This window comes from Hypanus sabinus, unplaced genomic scaffold, assembly GCF_030144855.1.
Source record: "Hypanus sabinus isolate sHypSab1 unplaced genomic scaffold, sHypSab1.hap1 scaffold_353, whole genome shotgun sequence".
Lineage (NCBI taxonomy): Eukaryota > Metazoa > Chordata > Chondrichthyes > Myliobatiformes > Dasyatidae > Hypanus > Hypanus sabinus.
The window spans coordinates 240,409-265,735 of NW_026781254.1; the positions used below are offsets into that span (position 1 = coordinate 240,409).

The 25,327-nt window shown below is 43.6% G+C and overlaps 1 protein-coding gene across 1 annotated transcript in view; it reads left to right on the plus strand.

The window, feature by feature from the left end:
• The first annotated feature begins 3,589 nt into the window (after positions 1–3,589).
• LOC132388575 (NACHT, LRR and PYD domains-containing protein 3-like) overlaps positions 3,590–25,327 on the plus strand; it is a 141,411-nt gene continuing 119,673 nt past the window's right edge. The window contains exons 1-3 of the mRNA XM_059960949.1: positions 3,590–3,740; positions 8,685–8,808; positions 16,883–17,123. Coding sequence (XP_059816932.1) covers positions 3,590–3,740; positions 8,685–8,808; positions 16,883–17,123 — 516 coding nt within the window. The remainder of the gene's footprint in view (positions 3,741–8,684; positions 8,809–16,882; positions 17,124–25,327) is intronic.

A 25,327-nucleotide genomic window follows, 5' to 3' on the forward strand; every position in this document is an offset into this window, starting at 1 on the left:
GGGATTTAAATAGTTTATTTTTTTAAATATCTGTGTTACTTTTAAAATTGGTAATCATCTTGAAGTCGATTTAAATTGTAACAGTCGACGGAGTGCATTTACTTCTGAAATTGAGGGAAGGAATTTGTTCTGGCTGGTGAAATGGAGAACATTTCTTTATTAAAGGGGAACTTCCGTTCATCTTTACTTTCATTTGTTCCAGTCATTCCGGGGGCTTGATTGATGAAAATCACAGTGACAGCTGACCTGTATTACAAATACACTGCACGTATATTCCTCCAAACACCGTAGAAGATCCACAGTGATATTCCAGAGACCTGTGATCAAAAAGGGAAACTGTCTTCGGGAAATTAGCAAGGGCTGTGGAGAATTTGAAGAACAATGTTTTCCTTCGCACACATGGGCCGTTTTATAGGAACCTGGCCTCTGCCAGTCAATGACCTGACCACCCCATACCCGTAACATGCGATACAGTCTATTTAACTTTAAAGATACTCACACCTGCCACGATTCCACCACCATTTCTCCATTCATTCTCTGTCTGAAAAAAAAGTAGCAAGTAGAAATCTGTGAACAATCCGCAGGTTCCCAGGCTGTTCTATTATTTTCCACGAAGTTTATTTTTTTCTCCTGATTTACTGTCAGGCATTTTGCCTTTCGAGCGTCACTATGTGTATGTGCAGAACAGCGGATGTGTTCAAGCTGTCAATTACACTTCTTCCCGCTCTTGCAGTGTGGTTCTTGCACCGATGAGCGGCCCTCGGTTTATTGGAGAGAGTCTCATCACTCCGTTTCCATCGTGGAAATCATACTAATGTGTGGCTCTTCGTTCATTCGAGAAAGTATGAACTGTCTTAAAATTTACCCACCGGAAAGCGAATCATCTATAACATTACCGGTTGAACTCCATCTGCAACTTTCCAGCGCTGTTCTGCATCCTGTCACTGTTCTGTTGCAATCTGTGACAACCTTCTATACTGTCCATAATTGCACCAACCTCCACATCATTGAAAATACAATAATCTATCCTTCCACCTCCTCATCCAAATCATTCATAAAAACATAAATGCCGAGAATCTCTGTAGGACACCTGTCAACAACATCCAGGGAGAAAACGCTCCATCCAAACTATTCTCCTGTGGGCGTCAGTTCTGAATCCATCAGCCAACTTTCCCTGGATACCAAACCTTCTGACGTTAAGCATGGTCCTATCAAGGATGGCTTTAACGTCTTGTTAAAATCCATTCATATCAGATCAATTATCCCCCACTTTATTTGCAGAAGACAACGTAACAAACACGTTCTCCCATCTGTTTCTCTCTTCTGTTGTCTCCGTCTTTAGGCAAGTGCGAAGATGTGACCTGTCCTCATCCTCTGGGTACAAACTGGAAGTGATTGCCCAGCTCATTGAGGGAGCAACTGCTCCTTCATCCACGTAACCTTCGATTGCCTGAAACATAGTTATGAGGAGTATCTCATCTCGGACCAGAGCATCCCATTGACAATATGTTTTCCGGAACTCAGCTACTAGAGGACATTGACTATCTCCAAGGGGTTTGAGTTGGTTAATATGATACCAATCCAACGTATTTGGAGCAGTTTGAACTCGATATACTGCTGGACTGGCTCTGTCAGTGATGTCATATGCCCCGACAATTCGCGAAGCTGTAAAGGGGGTCGGCTGATTTAGAGACATTATAAACTTCTGTCCTATTTCCTTGTTTGCCCTTGTTTGCTTTGCTGCTTCTTCCGTCTCCTATTATGCGCGGCAACATAATGGGCGTCCTCAATAGAGTCAATTAATTGCTATTTGATTTGTCCTTTCCAGTACCACTATACTCTGCTGATGATAAATCGCGCCCAAACAAACATTTCATTTTAGCTAACATTGTCATTAAAGTTATATTCATCCATTCAACAATTGCACTGCATTGTGGTCGATGAGAGATACCAACTGTGTTTTAACCCAAACGGTTTCATTACATTTTGGATCACGTGTGCGGTGCAGAGGCGACCATGATTGATTCAAGAGTGCTTGTCAATTGCCAACGGGTAAAAACTCTCTCCAAACAAAATCTTGGCCGTAACATCAGCGGTTTTCATTATCTATTTGGGTATAGATGAAGAAGCCTCTACACACTTGGTGAAAACATCCACTATTTCGAGGATATATTTTAGTCCACCAGGGGATGGAGATAAAAATCCAACAATATAATCCTGTAAGGTAACACATGCTCCTTCTACGGAGCATATCTTAAAATACTTCTATAGCCAATTCATCTGGTTTATTACTGGGCACAAAACAAGCAATTCTTGCAATAATGGTATACATCCCCTCGCAAATTCGGCTATCAACACAGATTCTTCGGCTTTTCCATTGTTCTATCTGCTCCTTGATGCCCACAAATGTCATGGCAACAATACATCATCTGGCACCACAAATCTACCATTATTAAGCACAATCCCATTCTGTGCCTGTATCTCTCGATACTCCACCTACTCTTCAGAATCCTCTCCCCTTTGTACATTTCCTAACTCCTGATCCTGTTGCTGTGTCATGACTAACTCTATATGTGTACAGTTTCGTGGTTTCTCTGCCATCGCTATCTCTAGATGTGGATTCCATTTCATCATCCAACTTGATTCTAGTTTGGCGAACTCACAAGCCTTCCTGCTCCCTTCCGGGGAAGTCTGTAACTGAGCCTCACCTGTTTCATCCATCAGTGTTTCCTCTTGCCTTCTCAAATATTTACTCCATCAAGGGAGCTGATGGTAAAGGTTTACTGTCTATTGAGATATTACCTCCAGCTTCCCATAACGGTAAATATTCAGTCAAAGCACATGGGTATGCAGTGACGCCCATCTGGTTCGTAGCCCGCAGTAACTCACCCATTCAAGTATTTATCTAAGCTTCTGATGGAGACATTATTGGGAAGAGCAGTAGAAATATCTCAGCGGAATTATTTCGTTTTGTTTTTCAACAGAATCTGGAAATTGTGATAAGTAGTGGCCCAAGTATAAGGAAAAAAATAGGATTAGAGGATTCCAGGATTCCAGAAGCACAGGCAGCGACAGCTCCTAGGAGACCAACCATTGCAGAAGTGGATGATCCCTAGTCAAAAACTTGATTACATCAGGATTAAGAGAAACGACGAGACAGCGTAGACTCATTGCGCGGGTGTTATCTTTCCGATTATTTCACGGTCTTTGGAGGGTACGGGTAACCTATGGGTGCATGCAGGTGTTTACTGTACATTTATAGCACGGCCGCTTTCGACCAACGGCGCTAACATTTCGATGAACTCTCGCAATTTTTTATCTGTGACTCACCTGCTATTACACCTCATTCCGCCATTTCATTCCCTTCCATCAATCGGCCTGTTCTGGCCAAAGACAATTGTCTTTCTATGAGTTCCATAACGGATGTTGTTTCAAGGTGTAATACAGAGTCAAAGACCAGTAGAACTCGCCCAGTGAACAGAGTGCGTTTAAAGAGAATCTCACTGACACACAGCCCCGGGACTGGGTCCAGAGCGTCAGTCTCAAATTCCAACGTAGAAGTGACGGGACGGTAAAGGTAAATTAGACCATGGACCATGGAGCTTTTGCAGCCTCTGTAGAACGTGAACTATTGGCCGTCTTTAGGACTATATGGTGCCGGGGCGAGGAGGGGTCATGGGCATCACCGCAGTTCAGCCGGTCTAGTAAAAAGAAATCAGCTCATTTCCGATCGTTGGAAGGTATCCAATTGGTTGATGAAATGCCGTTCCTCTCGTTTATGCTCTGCCTGACGAAGGCAGTGGAGAAGGGCGCAGTCAGAGAAAATATCCGCGGATCAATGGAATTGGAGTTAAATTGCGGTTAACCAGGAAGGTCGGGATCAACCACGTGACCATGCAAAAAAGTATTGCGGAGAACGAGTCGCTTATGTTTCTTTCTCTCTCTTTAACATCATGGAAACGTCATTGTGGACACTGAAAGTGCAGTGGCACAGTTCGACAGATCTGTAAAGAAATCGCTGCGTCAATTCTTTACATCAGAATGAAACGAGGAAAGTCAACAGCTTAGGCTAACTTACGCAAAGCTTACATTTCCACTCAACCCATGCCCTCCTTATTAGATGCGCCTGACATGGAGAAATTGTTTCATTGATGAACACTGCAAGCCGCTCAGAATTATTAAACTTCTGTGTGAAGCAACGATTCACCCTCCACTTCAATTAAAAACTGGCGGGTCCCATCTGATATCTGAAATGTTCCTGGGGAATCCTCTCTCCATCGACTCCACTGTAATCACATCCTTTACATATGGAGATCAGCAACTCGAATCTGACCAGTATTGTGTAACATTGCATCAGGACCTTTCCCGTTAGTGAAGGCAGTTATTTCCAATGTATTGAACCCATATTATCAATCCGCACACCTGCTTTCATGGATGACTGACCTTCAATTACCTTGCCCGTGTCTACATCAGCCCTCTCGAGAACCCCGTCTCTCTTTGCGAATATTCGAGCCCTACCAATCGGTGAAAGGTAATCACCACATACTTCAGTATTCACCCCTGTCTGCCCTTCGCAGACCATTTAACAGACTGATCAATGTCATTTCATAACTGACAGCCCATTGGTATATCACTACGAGGAGTATCCAGGCACAGTGAAAGGCTTCTCCCGGCATTCGGTTCCCACCGTTCAAAGACATCGAGGAAGCATGTCAGGTAAAACAAAAACAAACAATATACAATGGTGTGTTACAAATCCAGTCAACATGCAGTTCAGATTGTCAGACAAGTCAATACGACTGTCTACCTCACTGTCAACAACGATACCAATTCAGTGCATCTGCTAAAAAATTGTCATTGTTGGATCTAATGTAACGAACGCAGACGCTCTGTAAGTTTATTCATTTGTAACGATTGGAATATCCCGTGTACGGGAAATGAATTACTTTGCTTCATACTGGCGTGAACTTCGATAGGAGCTGGTTTACCATGTGATGGACTGCATCACACTCAAAATGCCGGAGGAACTCAGCAAGGCGGGCTGCATCTATTGAGATCGATAAACAGTTGCACTTTCAGGCCCCGACCATGTTTCAGACTGCAAAACGAATGGTGAAAATACCAGAACAAAATTTTGGGGGGAGGAGAAGAAGGCAACCGAGAAAGCTCGACGACTTAGTCTACAGGAGACTCCATGGAAATGAACAAGCAGTTGAAGTTTAGACCATAAGAACAGGATTAGGCCTTTCAGCCCATCGAGTCGGCTCCGCTATTGCATCAGGGGTGATCCCGGATCCCAGTCAACCCCATACATCTGCCTTCTCGCTTTGATGCGCTGACCGATCAAGAAACGATCATCTTCCACCTTAAATATACGCACAGGCGGCCTCCACCACAATCTGTGGTAGACCATTCTACAGGTTCACCACCCCTTGGCTGAAAACAAAGTCATTTTTACTTCCGTTCGGAAATGTCAACCCTCCAATTTGAAGCTGTGCCTTCTAGTTTTGGATACCCCCACAACAAGAGACTTCCTCCCAATATCCAGCGTATCTAGTCATTTCAACAGTCGATACGCTTCAATGAGCTCGCCATGCATTCTTCCAACTGCAAAGCTGCCAAACGCTCCTCATATGTTGACCCCCTTCATTCCCGGAATCAACCTTGTGAACCGAGGCAGATCAGGAGAGGAGAAATAAAAGGGGCGGGCAAGTGGAAGGGGAAATAACGGAATTTAGAGATTTCTATGTTCATGCCTTATGATTGGACCGAATAAAAGGTGTTAGTCTTCCAACCTGAGAGTGGCCTTATCCTAGTAGAAGAGGAGTCTATGGAACGACAAGTCGGGTCAGGAACAGGGCTAGACATTGAAACCTTTAGCTACGAGTCTTTGAATATGTATAAACTGTGACTTTTCGGAATGCGAACCTTCAACAGGGCAGGAAAGGAAGTCGGAAGACATCGCGGAAGAGAGAGGGGAAAACATATGGAAGTTGATAGGTGAAGTCAGGTGGTTGGGGAAGATGGACGAAATAAGTACCTGGGAAGTAATATGGGGAAGGCAAAGAGCTCCGGAAGGATGAATCAGATATGAGAGGAGAGTGGATCATTGGAGAAGGGGAAGGAGGAGAGGTATTGGGGGAAAGTGCAAGGAAAATGAGGAAAAGTGTAAAGGGGTGGGGAAAACACTGGAAAATAGAGATATCCATGCTTATGCCATACGATTTGAAGTTACGAAGCCGGAACGTAAGGGGTTATTCCCCCAGCCTGAGAGTGGCATTATCGTCCACAAGAGGAGCCCAAGGACCGACATTTCGCACCGGGAATGGAGACAGGAATTGAGATGGTTTGACACTCGGGATTCCGCTTCTGTTGATGGAGCTCGACGGAGCCTTCATTAATCTGAATAAGGGTCGCGGCCGGAAACGTCGACTGTTTACCCATTTCAAAAGATGCTGCCTGACCTGTTGAGTTCCTCCAGCATTTTGTGTGTGTTGCAATTCATTTTATTAGTGATTTTCCTGCGTTCATTTTCTTCGTAAGCCTGGACACTGCCTTAATTTAATGCTCTTCACTGTATTACAGGATGATACAAACAGCATATTATTTATATATATTGCTGTGATTTAAAACGGAGACAATTTCCAGAGTAAAACAGAGCATCCCAATGACAGTGCATCATTTGTCTATGATGACAAAGTCTATGCAGCCTAGGAATGGACAAGATCAACAATAACAATCTTGAAACCGATAAGTCAGCCTGAGAAAATTTCATAACATTCACTGACTTCTCCAATTGTCATTTCTTCATCTTTGAGATTTTGCAACCTCGAGTCAAGTGCTCCATTCCTCATCACAATTGGGATTTTACTTGAATGACATCGTGTTTATTTTTACCCCAGCTGTTGGAAGACACCTCAGCCTTGTGTAGTATCGAATATTCCGTGTGCTGGAGCGAGTATAAATGAATGGCCGTGGAGATTAATCAGCTCAGAGCGTCTTCAGCGAGATCGCAGGCGGCTGGAAGACAAGCTGAATCTCACACAATATGCTTGAAACATTTTTCACTGTGAGGAAGATATGGCACATGATCATTGCCGTTATTGGTGATCCCGGTAAGAACGCAGGCGAGCTAACATTTGCAGCTCTCTGTGCGCGGCTTTGGACTCGTTCAGTTACCGACAGCGTTGTGATGCCGGTGTATCAGAGTCATTGTGACAAAACTCTGTATTCGTTCAGAAGTTTTCATGCAGAATAATCAGTGGCCTTGGATGAAAATAAGCGGCCAGTTGAACCAGATGTACACTGGGAGATCTCAGAGATGGATTCAGTTTGCGGATTCATTTCAGTAATTAATGTTTTGATTTATCAAAAGTAAAAAACATTGTCAAAGTAAAGGTCGATAATCCAGTCTTCTCGGCACCTTCACAGGAGACTTGGTGTTGTTCTGTATCAATACCTTATCGTGCACTCCATTCAAATTTAATGATATTGCGCTATGTTTAAAGCAAGTGTTGTAAATTAGAAGGGTTGCTGTAAGGGAAACCTCGGTGAGATTCAGGGAGGAGTTGTAAACATCACTCCAAGTTTCGCAATTTGAAATAAGGGTATGTGTGCTTTATAGTGTGCCAGGGTTTATTTCCACGCCCCATTGTCCGTGAAGTGAGGAGGGAATTAAGAGCCAACCTAACGGTGTCCGACAGAGGTCACACGGGGTAAGACTTATGCGATATCCAACTCTAGAGCAATAAGCATCGAAGCATTTAGAATAATGCTGCAGCAAATTGGAGAAACCCCAAAAGAGGTCAATGGTTGAGGTACCTGTGTTGTCTCTCCTTTGGAAATTGGATGGTTTAAGCGCTAACGTCCAAAATACCCGTAACATTCACCGGGTCAGGCAAAATCTTTTGAAGTAGAAATTGAAATTTTCTGCTCGGTTTCCTTGACACAGTGTGAAGGACCCGCAGCCAAGCGGAGTTGCGAATTTTACGAGAAGTGAGCCGAGTGGGGCCCCGGCACGGAGACGGTAAACTGGAGTTGCGGAGGGGGCAAATTCACGTAGACACGTGAACGTGGGAAATGATTTCGCTCTAAACTTTGTAAGAGGACTGAAGCGGAGGGAGCGGAGTTTCTGGGAATAGGAAGAATCCAGAACAAAGCTGACAGGAATGCGGCCGTCACCATCGCCGAGAAAGTAGCCGAGGTATCCAGGCCTTACACGTCAGTCCAAAACCGGATGTGGGAGATTTATAGCGATTTCTCCAAACCGCCCTCGGCGATAATTGACAATGCCTCCTTCCAAAAGACTGATTTCCTCCCGTACCGAGAACCCCACCCTTTCAGCCAGCTTGCAGACTGGTGAGGTATTGTTCTCTCCAAACCGCACAAAAGACTGATTTCCTCCAGTACCGAGAACCCCACCCTTTCAGCCAGCTTGCAGGCGGGTCAGATATTGATCTCTCCAAACCGCACAAAAGAGTGATTTCCTCCCGTAGCGAGAACCCCACCCTTTTAGCCAGCTTGCAGGCTGGTGAGATATTTGTGACTCAAGCTTTGGACCTTTTAAGCTTCCGGAAACGAGCTGTCTGCAAAGTGTGATTGTATCAATTTCCAGCTTATCTCTGCGCTGAGACCCATGGAGCTGCGAGAAAAAATTAACTCATTTTCTTTGTTGTTCCCCCCAGTGAATTTAGTGGTGATTGCGATGCTGTCCCGGGGAAATTGCGGCCTCTCCACCTGCACCACTCGCTACTTGGTGGCCAGTGCAGCGGCGGATCAACTGACCATCATCTTTGATGTGACATTGTGGTAGATTAGTTATTATTACTTCCCCGGGAATTTTGCTAGGGCATCACCTCCGTGTGCAGCGCTATCTCTGCCCTGGCAGTGGCTGCCACAGACTGTTCTGTCTGGTTCAACGTCACTTTTACATTTAATCGGTTTGTCGCCATCTGTTGTCAGAAGCGGAAAGCTAAGTATTGCACCGGGAAAACTGCGGCTGTGGTTCTGACGGCAAGTGGCACTCTGGTCTGTTTATAAATGTGCCCTGTTTCTTCATATATCATCCAGCGAAAGTGGTTGACAATATACCCTGGGAATGTATTCCAAAGCCAGGATACTATAAACATACCGGGTGGGTTTGTTATAGATGGTTAGCTACTGTTCTATCGCCATTACTCCCGTTCGTGTTCATACTGCTGTTCAACGCTCTGACAGTCAGACACATTTTAGTGACTAGTCGCGTCCGTAAGGGGCTGAGGGGTCAGAGCAAGACGGAGAACCGCAGTGACCCGGAGATGGAGAGGAGGAGGAGGTCTGTGATCTTACTTCTCACCATCTCCGGGAGCTTCATCATCCTGTGGTCGGTGGATGTTGCCGAATTCCTGTATTACATCATCGCCGGACTGAATCCAAATAATTACAACGACTCGGAACAAATACTTGATCAGTTCGGATACATGCTATTGATACTAAGTTGCTGCACCAGCACGTTTATTTACGGGATAACTCAGTCCACGTTCAGAGAGCAATTCATCAGCGCAGAGAAATATCCGCTCACGTCAATTATTCAGCTAATTAATTATCAAAACATCTGGGTTCTTCTCAACTCAGAGCCAGTCGTAGTGATTTCAATCTTGTTAGTACAGACTCTGCGGTCATCCGAGAATGTGGACGCGGGGAAAATAAAACTGGTTTAGCGCCCAAGAGAGAGGCACTCAGCACAGTTACAGACCCTCGTCACCCGCAGCCCCCGACCTGCATCTCCTACCAATAATTACTTTCACACTACCTCTTATTTTTATTTCACCATTTTCCCGTACTTGTCCCCACCGCGCCCCTTTCGACAACGAATACCGCACCCTAATTGGCCATTCGTCCAGTGACCTACAAAGCCGTTTCTTCTCGGAGACAGAAAGGTAACGGACACCTAGCGGAAATACTGCCTTCACGGGGAGATGAGTGGAATTCACACTGAGCGCCCCGGAGATCAGTTCGAGACTGGCCCGTACTCAGAAATTTAGCTGATTACACCCAACTTGCGATAAGCAGTCAGAATCCACGTAGAAAGACATCGTAACTTCAACTCTGAGTGTGCCTGCGTCCAGTGAGTTGGTATCAAATTTCCGATGTGTTCACCAGTACAGAGAAAGTCTGAACAAGGTCTAATTATCATCTTCAGAAAGTTTTTTTCTGAAGTTGTCTTTCACGAAACTATGAGGAGGGCGCCTTTATTCATAATTCCCCGAGGTAACAAAGAATTTCAATAAATTCAACACCGTATAATCGGCCAATAGGCACTTCAGGACGGCTTTGAGCGAAGGCCAGATGGTTAATTCAGACGTTCAAACTACCTGGGATAAGAGCATTAACCACTGTGTACAGGAGCGGAATTCGTTCATTCGCTCCATCGAGCTCTCCGCCTTTCCTTCCCGGGTGATCTGTTCCACAACTCCAAACTCTTTCCTTCTCCCAGAAACCGTTAGGCCCCTCACCATTCGAGAAACTTTAAACCCTTATCTTCGCTACATCCAATGTCTCTGTGTCCACACCTTCTGTGCCATCGAATTCGAGTCCACTTGACATGAGTGCACGCATTGCATTTGTCTTCGTTACCACCGATTTAATCGGAAAGGTAGTCATCAAAAAATCCTGAACAAGGAGCCATAGTTCCATATGCATCTCTTATTTCTGACTTTTCCCCCATTTACATCCATTCTACACATTAATCGTTCGTTTCTAAGTGCATCCCCCACACCTCCATACCTGTCACTACTTTGCCCACTTTCTTAATCTGATCCCTGCCGGCGACACGATCTGCCTCTGCAGGTAAATACATTCCATCTGAATCTCACTCTTGAGCTCGCTCTCCACCGTAGAAAGTTTTATCTACCCTGCCGTAGTGTGCATTTATTGATAGTTACAGGATGTCTCTCTGATGTTCCACGCTCCCTACCTCCTCCCTTATCCTGATCCTAGCCACGAAATCCCTCACCCTGCCCCGATTTCGCTCTCATCCCGCATCGGAGACCTACGTCAGAATCAGCGTCAGAATCACTTACATACGTCAGTGCAATGCAATACAAAAAATTATGACAGTACTGTGCAAACGTCTTAGGCACGCTAAATATATAGATATATGATTTTAGACCAGTACGTGAAAATAATCTTTTGCTTTCCCCATCCATCTTTTCTACACGGCCATACTTTGCACTATTAATGAACTAACACATATCTCCTTATGTTCCCTCTTCAGGCCATTAATGACCATTGCCAAAAGAGCTAGTCCAATGTTCCAGCACGGCCCATTACTCTAACATGGATATTCTGCCATCTATGGGTTCTTAAAAGCCTCATACTTGCCCGGCGTCCTTTGCTGTGGTAACATTTGCCAGTTCTTTATTTATACCACCGAAATTAGGGTTCGCACAATTTAGGATTTACTTGAACGTCTCATCCATTTTCCTACTTCACCAAGTATCCCTGGTGTAACAGAGTACATTTTACCGGATCTGAATCGTTGTCATCTAGCTGTTTGCAGGTGTGACAGTGGCTTACCGGTAATTCCAAGGGCTGAAATAACAGGGTAGTAAATGTCTTCTATCCGCCAGATTACTGGATGTCCCATTTGGGTGACGTAGTGAACGCGATTGCTCCGAATTCCACAGCTTGGCAAGACACTCTGGGCTGACGTACTGCAACAGGCTCTGATTTATACAGGGGATCGATCTCCAGTGACAAGGTCCCACTTCAAAACATTGTTATTGAACAAACAAACTACATCACCGGCAGTGACTCAGGTGTAAATACTATGGGCATGTTCCAAATGAGCGGCTTCATTTCCAACATTCAACAGTTGAGTTGACAGCGGTCACGACGGTTTCCATTTTCCAAACTGAAACTTTCACTGTGCTTCTCTTTGCACAAGCATTCCGGAATCGATATTTCCAGCATTTTCTGCACTTTTCACTGTCACGCCTGCTGTTTTATCTACAAATAGATCCGGTTTCCCCTCAGTGTGCTCTGGATCCAGGGACACATCAAAACCCTCCCAGTCTCCTCCTGCAGACTCTCAGTTAATGTCATTCACTGTTTTTTGATTAATCAGTTCTACTTTGGCCGCTCAGACACCAAACCCATCCCACCCCGTCCACTACGTGCCACCAGATTTAAAACATACCCGCTGTGTACACAGGCACTCTGTCCAGTTCTCCATCAACCCTGGACGACACCGATTATTAAGTCTGTGATCATCTTCCCCAGGATAATGATTATCTTCGACACCTTGAAGCTGACACGTGTGTGTGTGTGAGAGAGTGTGTGTGTGTGTATGTACGTATATAATTGTGTATCTCTTATATACCTTACAATGTATACGTATACAATTTCCTACTCGTGCTGTGGATTTTTAAACAGTAAGGTGATAGACAAAGCCGATGATGAATCCACCTGAAGAACAGTTAGATGCGGAAATTCTATGGTGTACAATTAATTGTTGGAATATAATGGGATGATGAGGCCACTACACATTCACTATCCTATGGGTTACGAGCACAACCATCTACACAATTCTCCCTGGTATAAATAATTTCTGCCGCGTATAGATTCCATTCCGATTCATCGTATGGTTGAACATGAAAATGCCCGTGTCCTTGGCATTACCTTCGCAGTGCCCTGACAGAAATAAACGCAGGACCAGCAGATAAGGCCACACCATCAAATAAAGCCATATTAGAAACCATTAATAGCAGATACACACACACAAACACGCACACACAACAACACACACACACACTATCTTCACACACACACGCACACACACACACACACACACACACACACACACACACACGCGAACGTCAGTACATGTATTAAATTATTTGTCGATCTCCCAGTTCATGGCTTTCTCTTCCCAGTCGTAGCACGTTGAACACGATGTTTCACGGTGGAGTCAGAATATCGATTAAGGGATTGAAGAAACAAAAGCAACATTGAAACAGCTGCAAGGCCATGTTGTAGAAGCAAGGATTATTCACAGCAGAAGGAAAGAAGAACAATAAATTGGGAGGACAGATTAATAGGCCTGTCTGCCAGAGAGAGGAAAGGATTCAGCATGAAGTCGGTTTCAAACTGCAAATGAAGAGTCGGTTAATATGCAGTTCTCATGAAATGCAGAATTAGTGAGAGAGAACGACAGCAGTGCAGCGACAATCGACAAATGAGAGACACTCAGTCGGGAAATATGAGAGTGTGTGTTTCATTCATCACCAGACTTTCGCCGGTATAGTGTGAAGAGAGGTGGTTAATTTTGCATTCATCTACCTCCTGTGCAATGAGAGCCTGTGGGGGTCAATTTTGCAGATTTCAATCCCTGCTACAGACAGACAGTGTGGGGTTCTGTAGTTCTCACTCTCTGGTTTAGAGTGAGAGTGTGCAGTTCAAATTGTGCAGGTCAGTCTCTGCTACAGTGTGAGCGTGTGGGTTTCATTCTGCATCTGTCAGTCTCTGCTGCAGTGTGAGAGTGTGGGTTTCATTCTGTATCTGTCAGTCTCTGCTGCAGTGCGAGAGTGTGGGTTTCATTCTGTATCTGTCAGTCACTGCTACAGTGTGAGAGTGTGGGATTCATTCTGTATCTGTCAGTCTCCGTTAGAGTGTGAGAGTGTGGGTTTCATTCTGCATCTGGCAGTCTCTGCTACAGTGTGAGAGTGTGGGTTACAATCTGCATTTTATGGGCATTGGATCCAGCGTTAAGTGTGCCGTTTCAGTTCTGTTCTTCTGAGACCTGATTCAGTGTGAGCGAGTGTATTTTCTCTCCTTCTTTCCCACTGTTCCTTAACCCTGTTAAATAATCTTAAAATAGATTCTGTATTTCCTGAGCTATTTTTTTAGAACAGGAGTCTCCTGCAGTCGGTTCATGTTATAATTGTGAGATGCACAGTGCACTGACGAATGATGACGGTTGTATCGAGCAGGGCATTTGGCGTCGTAGAATCATATGACAAACAGACCATTCGGCCCGGCATCATTCTGCAGGTTTTTCGTTACTCAACCACATAGAGCTATGTAACTTTCTGTGGTTTGGCAAAAGAACCTCCTAAATGTTGAATGAAAATAATCAAATAAAATAAATTCATTACTTTATATAAATAACTGACTAACTATCTTAATAATGTGATCGACGTAAGTCCAACCGAGGCAGAGATTTTCAAGTTCCAGCTTCATTTCCTTTCAGCATTTCTAAATTCCTACCTTCACCGTGTATCTGCTGCCGATTCTGTCTCATATTTCTTAAAGCGCACTAGCCCATGAATCCATTCGAGTTATGTCCCATTCATAAATAATATAATATTCATTTCGAGTTTCTTACGACAACTTGAGACTTGCCTGCAGATGCCATGCATTTTCCATTGATAAAATTGTGTCTACGTTGTTCTGTGCAGTACTGAGGGGGGTTTGTGAATAGGAATGGCAGGGAAGATGACGTTTCATATTTGGAAAACCCTTAGTTCCACGTTGCAGCATCCGTTTGATTGATGACCTCCCGAGAAACTGGCGACACTTCCTACGTTACAGATCAGCTGGGAATGTTCTGCTCGTCAGAGACATGGTGGGTGGAAGAGTTTACTACTGTGTTGCAACACACCGTGTCCTATATGACGCCCATCAGTGCTGAAGAACGAGATAAATGGAGGGAAATGGGCAGCTGTTGATTAATAGATTGTGATTACAATTTGAACACATCACGTGGACCTGATAGGATCATGGGAACAGCAGAGCACAGGAACAAGCCCTCTGACTCCCTACTTCTGTGCTGAACAAGATACCGAATGAGACTAAACGTTGATTATTGTACATGACCCATCTCCATTCATTCACCGCATACTCATGCACTTGAATTGAATATTTACCATTGTGGGAATCTCGAGGTTATACCCCAATGGGTGTCAAACCTGTACCATCAGCTCCCATGTTGAAGTAAATATTTAAGAAGGGAAGAGGAAACACGTACGGATTTAAACAAAAAGGTGAAGGCGCAGTTACGGACTTACCCGGAAGCGAGCAGGAAGGCTGGTGAGTTCTCCAAATTAGAGTCAAGTTGGATTATGAGATGGTACCCAAATGCAGAGGTAGGGAACAGTTTGTTCCTGTTATATTTAAGCTGCTATGTTTGACTGACCGTGTTAATCCTTTACATACTTTATCGCTGTGTTGCAACACACCGTGTCATATATGACACCCATCGGTGCCGAAGAACGAGATGAATGGAGGAGAATGCACCGCGGATGATTAATGGATTGATCGTACAATGTGAACACATCAGTTGGAGATGTTGGGATCCAGGGAACTGTAGAGAAAAGGAACAAGCTCTTCTGTGCTGAACAATATACCGAATGAGATTAAACTCTGATGACTGTACATGACTCGTCTCCCTTCTTTCACTGCATACTCAAGTGCTTTGACTGAATATTTACCGCTATGGGAAGCTAAAGGTTATATCTTAATAGATGGAAATCCAGTAGCATCAGTTCCCATGTTGATGCAAATATTTGAGAAGTGAAGTGAAAAACACTTATGAATTAGACAAAAAGGTTAAGGATCATTTACAGACTTCTCCGGAAAGGAGCAGGAAGGCTGGTGAGTTCGGCAAACTACAATCAATCTGGGTGGTGAAAGGGAATCCAGATGTAGAGGTAGGGATGACAGAGAAAACAGCAAACTCTACACATATAGACTTAGTCATGACACATTAACATGGTCAGGAGTTAGAAAAGGTACAAAGAGGAGAGAATAATGAACAGTTTGGGAAATATCGAGGGATACAGGCACGGAATTGGACTGTAATTAATTATGGTAAATTTGTGGTGCCAGAAAGTGAAAGAAATCATATGATGTATTGTCACCATGACTTTTGTGGGCATCAGAGAGCAGATAGAATTATGGAACAGTTGAAGAATCTGCGTTGGTGGCCAAAACTGCGAGGAGATGTACATTATTGAAAGAATTGTTTGATTTGTGAACAGTGATAACCCAGATAAACCGGCAATAGAAGCAGTTTTAAGACCCGCTCCGTTGAAGGACCATGTGTTAACTTGTAGGATTATTATGTTGGATTTTCACCTCCATGCCCTGGAGTACTGAACAAAATCCTCGAGATAGGGGACGCGTTCACCAGGTGGATAAAGGCTTCCTCAGCTAGATAATGAAAACCGCTGACGTTACAGCCAGGATTATGTTGGACGGAATTTTTACTCTTTGGGGATTGCAAAGCTCTCCAGAATCAATCATAGTTCCGGCTACTCCACACATGTGATACAAAATGTAATGAAACCGTCTGGGCTAAAACACAGGTTGGTGTCCCTTATCGATCACAATAGAGTGCAATTGCTGAACGGATGAAAAGTTCTTTAAAGACAATCTAATCTGAAATGAAATGGTTAGCATCCCTGTTTGGGTAGATTTACCACAGGCCGAATATGATGGCATTTGAAAGGACCAATGCAAGTAGAGATTAATTGACTCTATTAAGGAGCCCTATTATGTCGCCGCCAATAATATGTGACGGCAGAAACAGCACAGCAATGCTTATTTCGAGGTGCGCACAAAACCGCAAAAGTTAGAAATCGGACAAAAGGTCATGATCTCTCTACATCCACCAAGCCCCTTTACAGCTTCGCGATTTGTAGGGACATATGATATCCCCGACAGATCCGGTCCATCAGTCTATAGAATCTAGACCGCTCCAAACAAGTTGGGTTAGTATCATATTAACAAACTTCAACCCCTTGGTGATAGTTAATGTCCTCTAGCCGCTGAGTTCCAGAAAACACTGTCAATTAGATTCTCTGCGCCGAGATCAGATGATCCTCTTAGATTTATTTTTCAGGCAATCGACGGTGACGTGGATGAAGGAGCAGTTGCTCCCTATGAGAGTTGGGCAACCACTTCCGGTTTGTACCCGGAAGTTGAGGATCGGTCACATCTTTACTCTCGCCCAAGCTAAGGCGGAGACAATGGAAGAGAGAAACAGATGGGAGAACGTGTTTGTTCCGTGGTCTTCTGGAAATGAAGTGGGGGATAATTCAGCTGATATGAATGATTTTAACAAGGCGTTAAAGATAGCCAAGGTAGGACCATTCATAACGTCAAAAGGTTTGGCATCCAGGGAAAGTTCGCTGGTGGATTCAGAAATGACGCCGACAGAACACAGAGGATAGTTGTGGATGGAGCGTTTTCTCCCGGGATGTTGGTGACAGTTGTTCTGCAGAGATTTTTTTCTGAGACCCCAGGTTTTTGTGTTTTTATCAATTACTTGGTGACAGGATGGTTTATTGCATTTTCAATTATGTGGAAGTTGCTGGAATTGGACAGTATATGGACAGTATAGTAGCTTGTTACAGATTAGAAAAAGATATAGACAGAACTCAGGGCAGCGGTGATCATTTGCAGATAGAGTTCAACCCGGAAAAGTATGAAGTGATTCACTTCGGAAGGATGAACTTGAAGGCAGAGTTGGTACTTTCTGGAGTGAACTGAGAGCTTCACAATAGTACGAGCACTACAATGGAAACAGAGTGGTGAGACTTTCTCCAATAAGCTGAGGGCCGCTCATCAGTACGAGAACCACAATCGGCACGGAGCGGTGCACTGCAGGAGCAGAAGGAAGTGTGATTGACTGGTGAGCTTGAACACTTCCGCTGTTCTGCACATACTCGTAGTGACGCTCGAAAGGGAATATAATTGACAGTAAATCAGGAGAAAAAAATACAACTTCGTAGCAAATAATAGAACAGCCTGGGAACTTGCTGCTTTTGCTCAGACAGAGAATGGATGGAGAAATAGTGGTAGAATTGTGGAAGGTTTGAGAACTTATTCAAAGTCAATTAGACTGCATCGCACGTCACGGGTGTGGGACGGTCCGGTCATTCACTGGCAGGGGTCTGGACCCTGCCAAACGGCCCATGTGTGCGCTGGAAAACATTGTTCTTCAAACTATCCACAGCCCTCGCTAATTTTCCGAGGTCACGCTCCCTTTTTGATCACAGGTCTCTGGAATATCGCTATGGATCTTTTACAGTGTTCACAGGAATATATGCAGTGTATTTTATTGTAACACATGTCAGCTGTCACTGTGATATCCAACACTCAAACCGTCCTGAATGACTGGATCGAACGAAAGAAAAGAATGAACGAATGTTCCCTTTAATAAAGAAGTGTTCTCCATTGCCAGAACAAACTCCTTCCCTCAATTTCAGAAGCGAATGTGCTCCGTCAAATGTTACAAAATAAATCGACTTCAAGATGAATGCCTACTTTGAAAACCACATAGATATAAAACTATCCTATTTAAATAGCAGAAGCCATGTATCATGAAAAATAACATGGAAAATTCATGTCATATTTTGTTTTAAAATAATCAGATTGCAATATCCCTTGAGGAGTCCAATTAATGACACGGGAACAGTGATAAAAATAGTTTAACCTAAGTGTTTGTGCAGTTGGTTGTCACTAATGTCCCTGACGTGACAACTACGTTAATTGCCTCAGTGGAATTGCTCTCTCCTCAATAAAAGTCTGCTAAACCGATCCCCAGTCCATGTGAGCAGCTGAAACGCTCCGTACAATTGAACGCTGCTTCTGACGGAATATGGGATATCCGGCGATTTACTACATCGCAGCCATTCTCTATCCCACACTTGTAGCGGTTGGTGTCCCCGGTAAGATGCCGGAGCTGGTCACTTTATGCATGGTGCCGTCGTTACTCTGCTGCTTCTCTGCTGCGGTATCTGCGCTCTTACTGAGCACAGATGCTACCATTGGCTGAAACGTTTCCAGAGTGGAGGGTTCAGGGTTCTGATTGCTTTATGTACATTTTCCATACTTCGATCGCATTTTTTTCTTTGTCAATTAAGTCGGTGCCAATATTGTCAATGTTTTATAATTTCACTTCGCTAGCCTTTATGAAGTGACGCAGGTCTCTGCTTTTACAGGTCCAGGCAAACAATTTATCAGTGCAGACAATTCGACATTATAACAACGTGGTAGCTTATTCAAATGACGGTCCAGTCTATTTTTGACACGTAGATCTGTTCTTCTGCAAATGAGGAAATGAAAACTCTTGCATATATCTCCTTCATTACACCTTGTCATCGCTACAAACAAACCTGTCAGCACTTTAACCTCTAATAATGGAAATGGTGTCGGTTACTGGGCAGATCGACGACTCACCAGTACTTTAGTCGGGGAGTTCATTTCTTCGCTGTCAACTGTCGGAGTTTCGCCAATCCACTGCCATTCCAATGCGTCAGACAGCCAGAGTGCAGCTACTGAGACCGTACACACTGGATTTCCGCTTTCCATTTCCAAACAAACCCTACTCTGAAAAGCATTGGAAGAATGGGAGCATTCAGAGAGAGTTGTTGGTGACCAGATTTCTATTTCTTTTTCATTTTTTTTGCAGTTTGTTTAACGGCGATTGTGATTATTTCTCGGGGAAAATGCATCACCCGTTACCTGGTTGGAATGGTAACTACGGTTCTGATGGTGGTTATCGTTGTTGCTTTAGTGGAACAGACCAAACAATGTCTACATTTATTCTATTCATATTTCTAATGTTTTTTTTCCCAAATTTCTTGCAGTTAATTTAACGGCGATTGTGATCCTATCTCGGGGAAAATGCGGACTCTCCAAATGCATTACGCGTTACCTGGTTGGAATGGCAACAGCGGATCTAATGGTGGTTATCGTTGTTGTTTTAGTGGAACAGATCAACAATATCTACATTTATTCCAGATCCCTGCTCATCACTCCTGTATGCGCTCTGACACTTGCATTCGGGATGGTAGCGACGGACTGTTCTGTTTGGTTCACGGTCAGTTTTACCTTCGATCGTTTCATCGCAATATGTTGCCAAAAGCTGCGGGAGCGATACTGCACCGAGAGAACAGCAACGGTGGTTATGGTGACCGTAGTTATAGTGAGCTGCGGGAGATGTGCCCCGGTTTATTTTGCCCTTGAACCATACGTCATCATTGACAACACGCCGTGGCGTTGCACCGCAACATCTGAATACGCTACTTCACCCGTGTGGAGAGGATACCAATTACTGGACAGTATTTTAACACCATTGCTACCAATCGGCTTAATCCTGGTGTTTAATGGGTTAACCGTAAGACATATCGTTGTGTCCAATAGAGTCCGCAGAAGGCTTCGGCACAGCGGCGACAATCAGAAAGATGCTGAAGTGGAAAAACGCAGAAAATCGATGATTTTGCTGTTTTCTATATCAGCTAATTTCATATTATTTTGGATGCCCTCTGTCGCCTATACCCTGAAATGGCAGAAACAGAACTATTTTTATGAGGACAGATATTTGAGTTCCCCGGTATACATCCTTCAACAATTTGGGTCCATGCTGCAAATGCTCAGCGTGTGCACCAATACTTGTATCTATACACTGACACAGAGGAAATTCAGAGAAGACCTGAGGAATGGAATGAAGTATGTGTTTACATTAAATGGCCAGCTGTGTACATAATGCCTGCGTCTAATGGCATTTCCACGGAGTTTTCAAATAAACCCGTTTTACAGTGAACAGGTTTGGCAAACATGTGTAAACTCAATCAATCATATGCCTGGTCATCCGGAAATTACACCATTGGTGGAAGATTGCTGACTTCATACATTTCAGGTCGGTAGCAATACAAACGCGCAGTGCTACTGGCATAATTGCGACATAGGTTGAAGTATGTTCCAAACTATCACAGACACTCACAAGGGCAGGGATGGCTGCAGGACGTTTCGTATTTTAGATGTTTCAAAATGGACAAGGTCAGGTAACAGAGTGTAAAGGGAGTGCGATAGTATCAGGCATAGTATCGCAGCTGCAGAAAGGAAGGACAACGTGGAGCATTTGCTTATTAATCGATGGCGAGTCTAACACAGAAACACGAAAGACGCGATCACCCCATTGGGAGTATTCTATGCAGACCAACCAAATAAGAGCAACGGGAACGGTGAAGAACCGATTGGTAAGCGGATATTAGACATGGGCCATGTTATTGACACGGGTAACAGAAACGTCCACAATGTTCTTTGGTACCTCCCCAGAATAAAAGGTCTAGATATGACATAATTTCTCAATTGTGACCAGGAAGAATTCATGTCATCATATGAAGACAGGCGGACTAGCGAACAGTCCATACCAGATCTAATATTAGAAAAGGATACGTATCAGGTAACAGATCTTTGGGTGGGTCAGCATTTCAGAGCAGTAGGGCAGATCTGCCCTCGATTTACCTTTATATACCTGGATAGGACCAGGGAGCATTGAATGTGTTTAATTGAAAGTCGGCGATTTATGGTGTTACCTGTCAAGAAATTGGAAGGCACATTGGGAGATGATGCACTCAGGGAAATGCACGACAGATATGTGGAGATTGTTTAGAGAGCACTGACATGGGTTTTATGGGTTTTATGTCTCATTGACGCAGGGCAAGGATAATAGCATAATGTAACCCTGGGTGACAATAAAGTTGAAATAACTCGTCAAGAGGAAGAAAGAAAAGTACTTAAGATTTAGGGAGAAAGGATTATGTAGGGTTGTGGACTTGAGAAGTCCCTGGCGAGTTGCACTGTGAAGAACAGGAGGATGACTGGAGAGAGTGTGGGTATATTGGAAGTAAAAGAGGAAAATGTATCTGGAGTCCAAGAAGGCAGTGAATCTTCTTACTGAATAGATGGATGAAAGTGAACACAGCGCAAAAAGGTAGTTATGGTAAAACATGTCGAGGCTAAGAAAGAGGATGCGCTGAAAACTTGGGAGAATATTATAATAGATGTTTCCCCGGTGCTGGAAGGAATATTGTCCAGCTGATTTGGAAAGGGAAGCGAAGACATTGCTGAGCTTCTGGGCAGGATATTTGTGTTTTCCGTGGCTACGCAAGTAGAACGTGAAGATTAGAAAGTGGCAAACGTTATTCATTTGTTGAACATAAGAACATAAGAGATAGGAGCAGGAGTAGGCCAATCGGCCCCTCAAGCCTGCTCCGCCATTCAAAAAGATCATGGCTGATCCAATCTGAACTCTAGTTTTCACCGAATCCCACAAGGCAACAGTGCCAACCAATAGGGCACCTTGCCGCCGATTTTATTTTATTATTCATCCCTCCCAAACCCATGTAATCACCCGGGGGGGGAACGATTTGCCAATTGAGGAGAAAAAATCTGGAAAATTCCTCTCCGACCCATCCAGGCTATCGAAAACTGGTCCAGGAGATCACATGGCTGAACTAAACCTAGCCTCATGTCCACTTACCTGCTCGCTCACCGTATCCCCTAAAGCCTTTTTTATCCAGGAAAATGTCTATCCCCGTTTTGAATTTATTGAGTGTAGTAGCTTCCACAGCTCTCTGGGTCAGTAAATTCCACAGCCCCACTACCCACTGAGTGAAGAAATTTCTCCTCATCTCAGTCCTGGAACGGCATCCCCATATTTTAAGATTATGCCCCCTAGTCCTAGTTTCACCCATCATTGGGAACATTCTCCCCGCATCCACCCAATCAAGCCCCTTCACAATCTTATATGTTTCAATAAGATCGCCTCTCATTCTTCGGAACTCCAATGAATAGAGTCCCAATCTACTCAACCTCTCATCATACATCAACCCACCCATCCCCAGAATTAACCTAGTGAACCTTTTCTGCACTGTCTCGAGAGCCAGTATGTCCTTTCTTAAATATGGACACCAGAACTGCACGCAGTACTCCAGGTGTGGTCTCACAAATACCCGGTACAACTGCAGTAAGACCTCCCTGTTCTTATACTCCATCCCCCTAGCAATAAAAGCCAGCATTCCATTGGCCTTCTTGACCACCTGCTGCACTTGCATACTAACTTTTTGTGTTTCCTGCACCAGGACCCCCAGATCCCTTTGCACAGAAGCACTTTCCAGTTTCTCTCCATTTAGATAATAACTTGCTCTATTATTTTTGATGCCAAAGTGCAAGACCTCACACTTGTCAATATTATATTTCATCTGCCAAATGTCTGCCCAATCACTCAGCTTATCTATGTCGCCCTGCAGGGTTTCAATGTCCTCCGCACTCATTACACTCCCTCCCATTTTTGTGTCATCAGCAAACTTCGATACGTTGCACTTAGTCTCTTTCTCCAAATCATTAATATAAATTGAAAAGAGTTGGGGTCCCAACACCGACCCCTGCGGAACACCACTAGTCACCAGCAGACAGTCTGAGAATAAACCATTTATCCCAACTCTCTGTTTTCTGTTAGAAAGCCAACCCTCCACCCATGCCAGAATATTATCCACAATCCAATGATTTTTTTACTTTAAGTAATAATCTTTGGTGTGGCACCTTGTCAAATGCCTTTTGGAAGTCCAAATACACCACATCCACTGGTTCCCCTTTATCTACCCTGTATGTTATGTCCTCAAAGAACTACAACAAATTTGTCAAACATGACTTCCCTTTTGTAAAGCCATGCTGACTTTGTCCTATTAAGCTATGTTTATCCAAATGCCCTGTTACTGTTTCCTTAATTATGGATTCCAACATTTTGCCAACCACAGCTGTTAGGCTAACTGGCCTATAATTCCCAGCCTTCTGCCTATCGCCCTTTTTAAATAAAGGAGTTACATTTGCATTTTTCCAACCTGCCGGGACCATTGCCGAGTCCAGCGAGTTTTGAAAAATTATCACTAATGCATCCACAATCCCGACCGCCACTTCCCTTAAGACCCTCGGATGCAAGCCATCCGGTGCAGGGGATTTATTCACCTTCAGTCCCATTAATTTAGCAAGTACCTTTTCCTTGGTGATTTGAATCGTAGTTAGCTTCTCTCCCCCTAGAGCCCCCTGTTTATCCAGTGTTGGGATATTTTGAGCGTCCTCTACTGTAAAAACTGATACAAAATATTTGTTCAGCGTTTCCGCCATCTCCATGTCCCCTACCATTAATTTCCCGGTCTTATCTTCTCGAGGACCAACATTTACTTATCCACCCTTTTTCTTTTTATGTAACTATAAAAACTCTTACTATCTGCTTTTATATTTTTCGCCTATTTACTTTCATAATCTATCTTCCCTTCTTAATCAATCTTTTTGATATTTGCTGCTGATCTTTAAAAGCTTCTCGATCTTCAATCTTCCCACTAGATTTAGCTACCTTATATAACTTTTTTTTAGTCGTATACTTTGCTTTATTTCTTTACTTAGCCACGGACAACTATTTTTTTTTCTTTTACACCCTTTTTTCTTCAGTGGAATATATTTTTCTTGATAGCTGTAAAGTAACTCCTTAAGTATACAACACTGATCAAGTACCGATCTACCCTTTAATCTATTTTCCCAATCCATCTTAAGCAATTCCATTCTCATACCATCATAGTCTCCTTTATTTAAGCTCAGTAAGCTTGTTTGAGATCCAACCCTCTCATCTCCTAATTGAATATGGAATTCGACCATGTTATGGCCACTCATTCCAAGGGGATCCACTTGGACATGTTTTATTAGTCCTGACTCATTACACAGGACAGATCTGAGACTGCCTGCCCCCTTGTCGGCTCAGTAACTTATTGTTCAAGGAACCCATCCCGAATACACTCAATAAACTCTTCTTCAAGGCTGCCGTGTCCGACTTGATTAGTCCAGTCAATATGAAAGTTAAAATCCCCCAAAATTATAGCCGTTCCCTTATTACAAGCCCCAACTATTTCCTGATTTATGCTCCGACCAACTGAGTTACAGCTGGTTGGAGGCCTATAGACTACTCCCACCACTGTTTTTTTTCCCTTTAATATTTCTTATTTCTACCCAAATTGTTTTGCTATCCTGATATTGACTCAAATATCATTTCGCTTTATTGCAGTGATTTCTTGCTTTATTAACATAGCCACCCCACCTCCTTTTCCTTCCTGCCTGTCTCTCCTAATTGTCGAATACCCTTGTATGTTTAATTCCCAGTCCTGGTCACGCTGCAGCCATGTTTCCGTAATTACCACAATATCATAACCATACGTAATTATTTGCACCGTCAACTCATCAATTTTATTCCTAATACTACGTGCATTCAAATAAAGGACTTTCAAATATGTTTGACACTTATTTCCTACCTTTTCCTTTTGTACAAATTTACGCTTATCTCCGTACATTCTTTCCCCTCCTGACACAATCTGTCTTTTTATTCCTCCACTTTTACCTACATCCATTACCTTCTCCATTGTCTTTTTAATTATTTGCTCTCTAGAATCCTCCCCCCCCCCCACTAGTTAGTTTAAAGACCTCTCTGCAGCCCTAGTTATATGATTCG